Source organism: Pongo pygmaeus, chromosome 5 (assembly GCF_028885625.2).
Source record: "Pongo pygmaeus isolate AG05252 chromosome 5, NHGRI_mPonPyg2-v2.0_pri, whole genome shotgun sequence".
Taxonomy (NCBI): domain Eukaryota; kingdom Metazoa; phylum Chordata; class Mammalia; order Primates; family Hominidae; genus Pongo; species Pongo pygmaeus.
The window spans coordinates 160,590,670-160,604,152 of record NC_072378.2 but is presented as its reverse complement, the minus strand read 5'-3'; the positions used below and the strand labels follow the sequence as shown (position 1 = coordinate 160,604,152).

General features: G+C 44.5%; 1 protein-coding gene across 1 annotated transcript in view; it reads right to left on the bottom strand.

Annotated features, from left to right (window-relative positions):
* Positions 1-13,483, bottom strand: part of IGF2R (insulin like growth factor 2 receptor) — a 138,242-nt gene that overhangs the window by 90,469 nt on the left and 34,290 nt on the right. Inside the window, exons 3-4 of the mRNA XM_054490429.2 lie at positions 7,136-7,260; positions 5,480-5,578 (exon numbers count right to left, since the gene is read on the bottom strand). Coding sequence (XP_054346404.2) covers positions 5,480-5,578; positions 7,136-7,260 — 224 coding nt within the window. The remainder of the gene's footprint in view (positions 1-5,479; positions 5,579-7,135; positions 7,261-13,483) is intronic.

Here is a 13,483-nt window from a genome sequence, read left to right as displayed (position 1 = left end):
ACATCAAAGAGCCCACATGGTAAAAAGAGGTGCAGCCTGAGCTCCACAGCATAGCAGGCAATAGCAGGACCCACCAAGTTCTAATGCCCTTAACTCAGTGAGTCTCCCATCTGTGGCCCATTGCTGGCAGCAGGCCAAAAAAGCCAGCCCAGTTCCAAGCAGTCTGTATTAGGTTGTTTTTGCACTGCTATAAATATCTGAGACTGGGTAATTTATAAAGAAAAGAGGTTTAACTGGCTCACAGTTCTGCAGGTTGTACAGGAAGCATAGCTCGGCTTCTGGGGAGGCCTCAAAAAGCTTTTACTCACAGCAGAAGGTGAAGTGGGAGCAAGCATATCACATAGCAAAAGCAGGAGCAAGACAGTGAGAGTGAAACAACCAGAAACTGAAACAACCAGACCTCATGAGAATTCACTCACTATCATGAGGACAGCACCAAGGGGATGGTGCTAAACCATTCATGAGGGACCCCCATGATTTAATCACCTTCCACCAGGCCCCACCTCCAACATTAGGGATTAAAATTCAATGTGAGATTTGAGCAGGGACAAAATCCAAACTATATCAGGGTCTGTGCTGAAATGGTGAAACTGCCCTAGGCTGCAAGACTCCCTGTCCAGGACAGAAACCATGGCTCTGAGGCCACATCTTTGTGGTACAGTTTCATGAAGTAGGGGCACCCATATCTTTGCGGTACAGTTTCATGAAGTAGGGGCACCCACATCTTTGCGGTACAGTTTCATGAAGTAGGGGCACCCACATCTTTGCGGTACAGTTTCATGAAGTAGGGGCACCCAACTTCCACATGACAGCAAGAACTCAAGCCCAGAAAGGAATCCCCCCAGAGTAAAAAAGGCCCTGGTCACCAAGTGAACCATGACTATGTGAAACATTCCTATAAGTTTTATTTCCAAAATAATACACTGGCATCATTTTAATTACCTCTTCCAAAGAATATTCTAAAAATTCATGTTCTCTGCAATCATTTCAAAGTAGTTTTATTATTTTCTGTGGATAAGTTTCCCAAAATTTTATCTTTTAGACTGAAGCAATTCACAGACAGGTCTATTTACAAAAGTTAACTGCTTAATATTTAGCTTTCAAATTTCTCTTAGAAATAGGCTACGAAATCTGCAGGAATGCTCTAACCCACTAACCTTTTTCCCCAGTCCTGCTGTCAGAGATTCATGGAGAGCTAATAGAGTTAATCAAACGACCTACACCTACTCACAGCCTCAAAGGCACTTGAACTCATTTCGACCATATCCTCAAAGCAAAGTCGCCTGTCGCCTAAAATACTTCTCAGACACCTAAGTGTTTCTACTAATAATGGAGGAGGTTAGAACCTCTAGTGCTCAGAGGGTACCAGCACATGGAGCTTAAGCCTACCACCACATTCATGCAGAAAGGCAACGAAAATAAAAGAAAATTATTGCCACAGACTATAATTGGGTTACAGTAAAAAGCCACAAGTGTCCATTATCCTGCAAATCTAAAGCTTGTCATCCCACAGCAAGATCATATGAAAACATTAACCCAAGAGGGGAGTGAGTCAGTGGACTGGGTAGGACGCAAGACAAGATGCAATTCTCTAACCAGCAAAATAAAAGCCTATGATGGAAAAGGGAGCAAGATGGCATATGGCAAGAAGGGAAAATGAAAGAACTCTTCATTCTGAAAATAGCTCCATTTCACCAAGACACTTAGAGGATTCCAAGTCGGCAAGATCTGCAAGCACCCTGTTCCGGGCAGGTAGCAACTTCTGGCTGTCTCCTTACTCCAGGAGGGAAGAGAAGACATGCCTCACACAGCACTCCACAGAACTGGAGTGTGCATTGGAAAACAGTCAAGGCTACTGGGGAACACCCTCCCACTTCCTGCTACAGCAAACACAGCAATGGAGACATTCATAAGACCACGAATTTAGCAGCCTGGGGAGCAAGGTTGTTTGCCAGCTGCAACACACCACGCATTGAGTTAATGCTGTTTTATATATAACAATCTTACTTTTATAACCCTGGTAAGACTGCTAGCAGGCCAGTTCTGAATTTTGCCTGTTCCCAAGGGCACTACAGTAGGAGGTATATTTACACAATGCTTTAAAGAAATAATTATCTTAAAGCCTCTACCAGAATCCACTGAACAAACTATAACAATAGTTTTAAAAATGCTGTTTGGAACTACCATGATTTTTGCCCATCAGAATCATTCTAAATGTGACAGAGCAAAAGGAATAAATAAATGAGACATTAGTAAGGTGTAGAAAGCAAGACTATAATGACACTAAACCAAATTGAGATTTCTTTTTTCTTTAGGGAATGATGAGTGTTTTATAAGTACATAAACCTTCAATGTTTTAAAGTTATCACACCATAGCCTGTAAGCTGTAATCAAATCAAACTGAAAGCAGAAAAAAGGGCATACGCTTTATTAAGATTTGCTAACAGTGACAGCGCTACATTTTTAGCAGTCATTATGCTTTTCAGTTCTTTCCATTTAATCTATCCATAAGACAAAAAAAAATGAGTTAGTGAATATGGATATGTCCTTCACAGCATTAGTCTATAGGCTCCCTGAAAGCATTCCAAAATTTAACAAAATTCCTACTGCTTAGCTCACAATAGGCTCTCAATAAATGAAAACTCAATGAATAAAGCCCCAGCTGCCAACTACACCTGAAGAGGTAAGAGGGTACGAAGTACGAATGTTTCTCATGCATCTTCAATCTGCTACTAAGAGAAATTAAATGTCATTGTTTTGAGAAAAACACAGACTATACCTCCCCACTCCCACCCCAAAAACTATTTAGAACACAGATCAGCACCTTTTTTTTTTTTTACAAAGGACCATATGGTATCAACATTTTGGGTTTTGCAGGTCACATAGGTCTCTGTGGCATATTCCTCTTTGTTTTGTAACAATCCTGTAAAAATGTGAAAATTATTCTTAGTCCTGGGGTTGTACCAAAAAGGGCCAGGGCAGGCTTTGAACCATGGGCTGTAGTTGGTGATTTCTGACCCACTGAAAACAAGTTGCTACTCATTTTATTTTGGAAAGCAATTTTTTCCTAGGTGGTAGAAGACACAACTGTCAATTCAGCAACGTGACATAAGAGGTACACTCAGATAAAACAAAAACAAAACAAAACAAAAAAAAAGGTATCATGATCAGGTTGGAAAATCAGAGCCCAGGAGAGTATCTGTGGGACTGAGAGGTCTGGGGTCTATCAGGAGAGCAGAGGGCACCACTGTCGCCGCAGCCTCCACCTCCCACAGGAAGCAACTCAGATCCGGCCAACTGGACACGTGAGGATGACTGTGTGTGGGGCCAGGCGCAGGGGCTCACTCCTATAATCCCAGCACTTTGGGAGGCTGAGGCAGGTGGAGCACCTGAGGTCAGGAGTTCAAGGCCAGCCTGACCAACATGGAGAAACTCCGTCTCTACTAAAAAAAATGTGTGTCTGTATGTGTGTGTGTGTGTGTGTGTGTGTGTATATCTACATGTGTGTGTATATATATGTGTGTGTGTATATGTGTGTGTGTGTGTGTGCGTGCGTGTGTATAAAAATTAGCCGGGCATGGTGGCTCATGCCTGTAATCCCAGGATGACTGTGTGTCCCCGCCCAAATCTTGTGTCAAACTGTAATCCTCAACATTGGAGGCGGGGCCTGGGGAGGTGACTGGATCATGAGGGCAGATTCCATCTCCCCCTCCTTACTATTATCATGATAGTAGTTGAGTTCTTGTGAGATCTGGTCATTTAAAAGTGGGTGGCACCTCCCCCTCCCACTCTCTTCCTCAGGCTCTGGCCACATGAGGTGCTCGATACTCTTTTGCCTTCTGCCATGACTGTAAGTTTCCTGAGGCCTCTCCAGAAGCAGATGCTGCCATTCTTCCTATACAACCTGCAGAACTGTGAGCCAGTTATACCTCTTTTCTTTATAAATTACCCAGTCCCAGGTGTTTCTTTATAGCACTGTAAGAATGAACACACTGTGCTCCCACCCTCACCCCCAACCCCCAAACAGATGTCTGCTTTGAGATGCTTTTCCTACCGCTAACAGTATGCCATCTAACAGCTTCACCTAAGTTTTTAAATGAAGTTTACATTTGATACTACCTCCTAAATATCAGCCTTAATTCTTTCCACTTTAAACTTTTTTTTTTCATTGAATGCTCCTTATGGTTTTTCTGGGCAGTATTTTACCACTTCCACTTCCATATGAAATTGTCTTTCCCTTCATAGACGACCATATCTTAATGTTTTTAAATAAACATTTCTTTTTGTCTTATTAAACTGCATGGTATTAGGCCACCAGTAAAAATTACTGATTATGACCATTCATTAGTTCCTGAATCCTTACAACCTTTGAAAATTCTTAAAAACAGGAAGTAATAGAGAAAAGTGAGATAATCAATTAATTAAGATTGTTATCAAGGTGAGAACAGGAAACTCCCTTTAGGATCTGGGGTGGTGGGCATGGAGAAGCGGCAGAAGGAACACAGTCTGCTCTTCCCCAGGACCAGGGAGAATCAAGTAGCAGTGCAACATCAGGGAGTCCAGGCTGGGGAAGGGGACATTCCATTAGTCAACGAGAATGACCTGCCTGAGAGATCCATTAAACACCACCACAACCACAGTTAATAACAATGTAATTTATTCTTGCATATCACTAAGAGAGTAGATTTTAAGAGTCCTCACAACAAAAGAAAACGAAGCATGTGAGGTAACACATACGTAAGTAGCTCAATGTAGCCATTCCTCAATGTATACATATTTCAAAATATCATGTTGCACACAATACATATAGGTCAGTGTGTACGTATATAGATATATATACATACATGCACCCAAAAAGAATGTCTTGACCAAGGAATGCTGTGTTCAAATAATAAGCGGTGGACGTAACAGTAACAGTAACCTAGTAATCTAGCCTCTGAGGTGAGCTGGAAAAGAATTTAAGGGATACCTGGCCTGGACTCACATTGCAGCCAGAAGTCATCCCAAGGCTGAGGAGAGGGACAGAGAGATTTAACAAGGCAAACAGGTAAAGGACACTTATCAAAAGCAGGGTGCAACACAGGTGGAAAGCCAGGTGCAAAGGAAGATGAAGCAGTCAGCATCAGAAACAGATGGCTCCTGCAGGTAGAGTGAATACTCTAAGCCCAAGCCCAACCACGTCACTTAGTTTACTGAGTTGCACAGCACCAGAAACCAAGAACTAACTTGTCCTATATGGATGAGCCATTCTATTTCCAATCTGGACCAAAAATCACATCCTGTGATATTTTAAATGCCCTGTCCTAAAAATAAGAACCACTCAGAAAAGTTTTAAAAATTAAATCACATGGTATCTCTGCTCAAATGCAATTTGGAAGCTAAAAAAGATTTTCACCCGGAAAGGTCAGAATCATTATTTGAAAGATAAAGTTCCCCAGAGTATACTTCATAAGCATATAATTTGAAGTTCCCGTGTTACCTCCTTATTTGCTTTAAATATGTCTTTCTTGCAGGCTGCAGTGGTCCTCCACTCAAAGTAGTGCACACATTCTGTTGCAGTTACAAATTCAGGAGTTCCCTATTAAAAAAAAAAATAGTAATTATAATAAGTTACCATACCACACATTGTAAAGATTCTTCTTTAAAATTAGAATGCAGTAAAGGCTATTAAAATAAAGAAAGCAGCAGCAAGAAGGGCAGGGGATGCAACCGCTTTAGTTAAACGGGGTCATCAAGAGGTTCCCAAATCTGCAAATTCTGAGACTAAAGCTTCATAAAATCACGTTGGGATTTTGGGTAACTAATCCAAAAGCATTCTACCGCCCCAGCTGTGCAAGTACATTGAGTGAGTTCATGGGAAGAAATCCTCAGTCATTCTCCTCTCAAACTCCAAATGTTCTCTTAAGCAAATGCCAGCAAACGAAAGCCAGAAAACGTGACCTCATGCTTCCCGTGAAAAGGCTCCCATGAGGAGCCCATCTGCATCTGACCAAGTTAGTACACCCACCAGACACCCACCCTCCAAGGCAGCCCCTCCTGTTAACCGCGACCAGAGTGGACTACAAACAGGTCGACCACAGCATCGCAGGATGACACAGGCACAGCAGGAACTGGCCTCTTCACTCCCACGTGCAAGTCTAGGGAGTTATCCTTCACAGTTCTATTTCTGGTATGGTGAACACAGAATTCACAAAGGAAATTAGCTGAAGTTAAAACAGGAGCTATATATTTTATTCTGTAATATAAATCTTCTCATTTAATGCTGCTGCGAATAGATCCTTTTTTTTAACGTCTCAATATGCACAACGATGCAATTCATATGCAGATCCAAAATTAACAATATTAGTTTATTTTCAAAGTTCTTCAGATAAGACACTGTGGACCTGAAGATGCAATAGTCACAGTCCCAAATTCTAAAATGATATTTTAAAGCAATTTGGTAGCCACAGAGTTTCACTCAATCTGACTTTCCTAAAGATTGGGTTCTTATTCTGATTCAAGAACATTCATAGAATTTGTATACCAATTCCTTCTCCCAAGAGCTATAACAATTATTTACTGCAAGTTCCTTTCCAAAAACTAAAGATTAAAATCAACAAATTACATACAATATGCCCATAATAAGAACAATCATAATAATTTACACAATGATGTCCCCTTTAAACACCAAGTAATATCCAAAAAACTTGAGAACCCCTTATCCACGGGCCAAGGCTTCTCCTAAATAGATGTGGGTATCTCTAATTTAATATAAATGAGGAAAGAAAAATATTTTTTAAACAACTAAATACGCTGCCCTAAAACCTATCAAAATGAAACACTAGGAGAAGAGGTTTTAGAAAAAAAAAATTATGCTTATAACTTAAACATTAAACAGTGCACTGATTTTTAACACAGTAATCACTTTGAATTGTAGTTTTACAAAAGACGTGGTCTATGTTTTACTTAAAAGTTGTAACACGTTTAGAATTTGTTTACTTATTGGTTCTTGATGATGATGGTGATTTGGTAGGATTTTTCTTATTTGTGTTTCTAAGTTTGCTCACTGATTCTTCCTGGAATACCTCTACAGCCAGAACACCAAGGGGCAGACCTTTTTTTTAAAGAAATACATCAAGTGCCTGTGTGGACTCACCAGGGTTTTCCCACACAGGAAAGCAATGCTGCTCTGGACTCTGTGATTTGTGCCTTGCTGGTCACAGCTCACTGTTGTGTTGAATTCCAGGAGAGATCTGGTTGCACTTCTCAAAACAGAGTCACCTATTTGGAGAGAAAAGAGAGTGATCATGCTATAAAACATACATAACCAAACAGCTATTTCCAAGGAAAAGCAAATTAAAAGTAGCATTATAATGTATCTGATAGCTTATAAATTTATAAAACTGTCCTTTCCCAGTATTTTCCATCTCAGGAGTGGCATCCCCATTACATTACATTGAGTGCCATCTTTACCTTGTCTGCTGCACTCTATACATCAGAAAGGTCCACAGCTATTATGCCCATCTCAAATCTGTCCACATTTCTCCAACTCTACTCCCGCTAAAACCACTACCTGCGCTCCAGCAATGGCCACCTAACTGCTCCCCCTGCCTCCACACTAGTCTCATCCCTCACCAGCCCCACTTCCTCATCCATCTTGCACCAGTGTGATCTTCAAAAATACAAATCAGGATATATAACTCAGCCACTAAAATGTTTCAATACTTCCCATCACATATGTTACAAAATCAACATTCTCCAGAAAGGCCCACAAGTAGAGTGACCACATCTCTGTTTGTCCAGGACATTACTGTAACAGTCCAGAATAAAAAATCTATGTAAAAATCAACATGATGGGGGTTGGCATAGGAATAAACTGATCAAAAGACTAGAATAGAGACCAGTCGACTAGAAGAGAGAGCACAGAGACACAAACGTGAATTAAACTTTGATTATGACAGAAGTAATAGGTCAGGGAAAAGAGGAGGCTGTTCAATAAACAGAACTGGAAATAAAAACAGCACTGGAAACAAAACAGTTATCCATATGGAAAAAGACAAAATTGGATCCCTACCCAGTACTGGGCACAAAAATCAACTCTAAACACAAGCTTGTCCAACCCACGGCCCATGGGCCGCATACAGCCCAGAATGGCTTTGAATGCAGCCCAACACAAACTTGTAAACTTTCTTAGAACATTATGAGATCTTTTTTGTGATTTTTTTTTAGATCATTAAGTATCACGAATATTAGTGTATTTTAGGTGCGGCCAAAGATAATTATTCTTCCAATGTGGCCTAGAGAAGCCAAAAGATTGGACACCCCTGTCTAAATGGATTAAAGATGTAAACATCAAAATCCAAACTTCAAAACGTGGCAGAAATCTTAAGATAGAGAAAGATTTCTTAAGACTCAAAAAGATTAATGAGGTTGACCTATTCAATTTAAGAGTTTATACTCATCAAAAAATAGCTTAAAGAAAACGGAAGTAAGTTATAAACCAGGAAAAACACAGAACTGGCAAAGAACCAGCATCAAGAATCTCTACATATACATTCACATGCAAACAAATAAGAAAAGATGTCTGTATAATTCCAGGAAATAAAGGACGATGAATTACCTCTGACTGAAAAAGCACACACCAGGCGGGAAAGGAGAGAGAAGGAAAAACCCACTCCTAGCCACACAATGGTGGATCTTAATATCCAATGAAAAGAAAAAATTCTAATGTAGGTCACACGCAATAGATAACCCAATATAAAATGAACAAGACGTGATCAAGCAAATCAAAGAAAAATGTACATCAATAAATATGTTAAGACATGTTCAATGTTACCGGTGATCAAGGAATTTCAAATCAAGATCAAAATGGTATACCATTTACAGCCATCCCTCTGGCAAAAATTAAATACCAAGTGTCAGACATGAGATGGCTCAGAGCTCTCCTGTGTTGCTAGTGAAATGTTAACTGGTTCAACAACTATGTAAGTCAGCAGGACATTATGTCCTAAAATTGAACATTCGTGTGCCCTATGACCTAGTTATTCCACTCAGGTCTATACAAAAGAGAAAACCATGCACATATGGAACATGCACAGCAGAAAACGTGAAAGAATATCCCATGCTCTTCAGAAGAGCAAAAACCTGGAAATGACCAAAGGCCCATCAACAGAAGAGTGGATAAATTAACTTCGGCAGATCCACACAATAAAATATCACAGCAGTCAGAAGGAATAAACCACAGTGAAAAACAACAATATGGTTGATTTTTAGTAATATTACTGTTATCACTTAAGTCCCAAAAAGTTACACATAGGAAGATAAGTTAGTTGCATACACACAGATTTTTTTTTGGAAATTAGATACAGAAGAAAAAATTAATACAAGATGGGAGCTAATGATTACTTCTAGTGAAAAGTGAAAGAGGGAAAAGTAAAACAGTGGTTACTGCCAAGATCCTAGATTTTTGTTGGAAACAGTGCTCGCTACATTATACAAAACAACTAATTTTTTAAAAGGAAAAAGGTTAGTCCATGGATTAACACATGGCTCACTGTACGTGCCATGAGCTCGGGATGATAGCTGATCCAATCCCATATACACCTGAAGTCTTGGGGCAGGGGCGGACCACAAGTCAGCGCTGCCCCCACAACACCAGGCTGATGGCCCGGTGATTCTTCTGCCTGTGTGCAAAAGTCGGCCAGGACCATCCTTCTCCATCTGCAACACCCAGGGTCTTTTCTAAAACTTTTGCCCAGTCGGCTCAGCCAAAAGGACACAGAAGCCCTGCAGAGGCTCTGAAACCAAGGACAGAGCCCTACGGACAGCTCCCACGCCTGGACAGCTCCCGCGCCTGGACAGTTCCCGCGCCTGGACAGCTCCCGTGCCTGGACAGCTCCGCGCCTGGACAGCTCCCCGCCTGGCAGCTCCCCCTGTCCCGCCCGCAGTGGGCGTGTCTGGGAGGCACTGAGCAGGGGCCGGGGCGGGCTCAGCGGTGACGAGGTACCCGCCTAGGGAGATGCGCAGCTGGAGGTCCATGAGGGCTGGAGACGCGGAAGGCGCATGGGGCACAGCAGGCGCACGGGGCATGCAGCGTACAGGGAGGCGGGGGGGAAGCGCGTGGGGCGCAGCAGGCGCACGGGGCGTGCAGGGTACAGGGAGGAGCGAGGGGGGAGGCGCGTGGGGCGCAGCAGGCGCACGGGGCATGCAGCGTACAGGGAGGCGGGGGGGAGGCGCGTGGGGCGCAGCAGGCGCACGGGGCATGTAGGGTACAGGGAGGCGCGAAGGGGGAGGCGCGTGGGGGGCAGCAGGCGGACGGGGCATGCAGCGTACAGGGAGGCGCCAGGGGGGAGGCGCGTGGGGCACAGAGGACGCCGGGTGGTACACGGGATAGGCAGAGAGGCACAGGGGTGGGGAGGTGTGGGGCGCGGAGGGGCGTGAGGAGGCGAGGGGCACGGCGAGGAGGAGGGCAGAAGGCACGGGGAGCCCCATGAGGCACAAAGGGTGCAGGGAGGCACGGGGGCCGAGGAGGCGCGGAGGACCGGGGAGGCGCAAGAGGCCCAGGATGCGCGGGGTCCTGGGGAAGCGCGAGAGGCCCAAGAGTCGTGGGGGACATGGAGAGGTGCAGGGGACCCAGGGAGGCTCGATGGGCCAAGGAGGCGAGGAAAGCTGCAGTTGGGGGAGGGGAGAGAATGGGGCGGGTGGGGGATGGGGGGCGGCCGCTGCAGGCAAAGGGATGCGGTGTTTCCTGGCAGCTTCAGAAGCCAAGCCCCCAACCTCGTAACCTGTTCACACATAGGGTGACCCCTCTGTGTCAAGAACCCCTACGGGTCCCTCATAATGTGCGGGTCACTTCCTGAAAAGGAGGCAGAAAAAGGCCCTGGAAGCGGGAAGGGAGAGACCCAGCCGCACGGCCACGCTGGCGGCCACTGCATCCCTCGGCGGTAGACCCGGGCGGGGCGCACACCCACCCCTCGCCGGCTTCCTCGCAGCCCAGTGGCCAAGGGCGACACCAGCGAGAGGCCGCAGAGAACCGCGGCCTCCCAGATAAGGGCCAGGCAGGGACTGCGGGATGCCGCCACCACGCCAGGCCGCCAGTCAGCTCCCAAGACCTGTCCCCAACATGCCAGGCCTCGGCCTCCCAGCACTGCAGACCCCAAGCTCCAGGTTCGCGGGGCTGCCCGCTGGAACCCCTAAGACTCGCTGGCAGAGCCTCCTTAGAACCACATTAGACCAAGCTGTATCATCTTTTATACACAAAGCTGTTCGTTGTTTTTCAGCTGCCATGGCTTCCAGTTTGAGATCATGTCACCGGAGCCTGCACAGATGAACCAAGCTTGCAACACGGGAGGAACCTAAGCGCTGGACTGAGGAGCGGGACTGAAATAAGAAGCGCACACCACATGGCAAGATCCAGGATCCAATCAGATAGAGCCCTGGTGTCATTTAATTGCAAGATCCAATCAGAACACACTTCATTACCATAAGCTTATAAAACCCGACCCAGCCGCCAGCTTGGGGAGACAGGTTTGACCTTTCCTCCTGTCTCGTCGCAGTGCAGTCCACTCTCTCCAGCAAATACCCTGCGCTTTGGTGTTTGGCTTTCCCTGGTGCACAGGCAGACAGGTCCAGTTTGGTTTGGTTGACACTCTAGGCCATGCTCACACACTCGCCAGGCCTACCAGGACACATTCACCAGGCCCTCCAAACCATGCTCACAGGAACCACCAGGCTGCACACAAGGGCCCTCCACACCACACCACACTTGGCCGCACCTTCCGGGGCCACACCTTGAGGTTCTCCAGAATCTGCAGGGACCTCAGTGCCAGCCAGGCCACACCACCCAGCACTCTAAGCCACACTCACTAGACCCACCCGGAACAACAGGCCACACCTCTGAGTGCTCCAGATAGCGCTTGCCAGACCCCTCCAGACCACACTGGCCAGGCGGCACCTCGGAGCCCTCTAGGCCACGCTCTCAAGGGTACCACCATGCCAGGCTGCACCAGGCCCTCACGTGCTTCTCGGTCAGGCCACCAAGTCGCACTCTGCAGGCCCACCAGGCTGCACCTCCAAGCCCAAGCAAGCCCACAGTGATTCGGCCTTCTTGAAGCCACAAAGCCTGGTGATCCTGACTTCACAGGCAACCCTCCTGCCTGCCGCATCGGCCACAGCAATTATATTATTGCCACAGCAATTAGAACCTACAAGGCAGACAGAGAACCCTTCCTGTCCTACTTCCCGATGTGTTCAAGCAAGTCTTCCTCTCTCCCCTGAACCACCCACTTAGCATTGCCTTCAACATGTACTATTCACGCTATTTTCCCAAATTAAAAAAAAAAATACTCATCCAATTTTTTTACCTCCAGCTTCTCTATTTATATGGATACCCTTTTTAAAAGATATTTATTTTCTTGCTACCACCAACACACTCCTTGGCTACCCTTCTTGTCCCCTGAACTGGCTGTTCCCCCAGAGAAACACACAGCTCACTCCCTCAACTCGAGGTCTTTACTTACATGTCACATTCTCGGTGACACTTACCCTATTTAATATCCTTGCACGCACACCCGAGCCCCCAGTACTCCTGATTACCCTTCCTTTCCTTTTTTGTAGCAGTCATCACAGTTTAACATACTACTTAGCCACTGCTTTTTTCATCTGTCTCCCACCCTACTAAAATGTAAGCTCCATGAAAAAAAGAGATTGTCTGTTGTAGTGACTGATTCAATTCCAGTACCTAAACCAGTGCCTACATATGACTGATAGTCAAATATTTATTATAAATAAACATTAACTGTTGGCTGTTTTAATATAATGTATACATATAATTTTAGATGATTTAACCAAGTAAATAAGAAAATACACTATAAATTACTGAACCATACCCATACAGTAGATTGTTCCAGCATATTTGCCACAATAAACAATGCTACCAAAAACCTTTTGTACAAATATCTACATATAGTACTACTTCTTCTACCCGTTTGAGTCACAAAAGATTATGTGAATATACGTTTTAAAATGTAACAGGTATTGCCAGACTATCAGGAGAGACCATAAATCAAATAAAAACATGAGTTGTATCCAAAACTCAACCAGGTATCATCTTAAATATCCAACAGAATTCTAGGTTTTAAGAAAATAAAAGACTTAAGAGGAAAAGGCATTTTCACATCTTACGAGTCAAAGAGATGAAAGATACAATCCAATGATCAATCCATATGCCTGCTGCAGATTTCTGTGAGTGTATACAAGAATCAGACACTATCAAATCACTGGAAGTCAGGGGCCAGGCTCTTCAGAGTAAATGAATCACCTGGGACGGCGACTACAATCGGACTCACTGTGTCCTACCAGGTCACCAACAAGAAGCCAAACAGAATTCCAGGCTCTAGAGGTGACCTCAATTAACACTGTTCCCTAGTGAGTACACTATCTCAAGTTAAATGGGCTGGTAACAGGTTTCCTGCAATGGATATAGAGCTGTAATCCTCAGAAGATT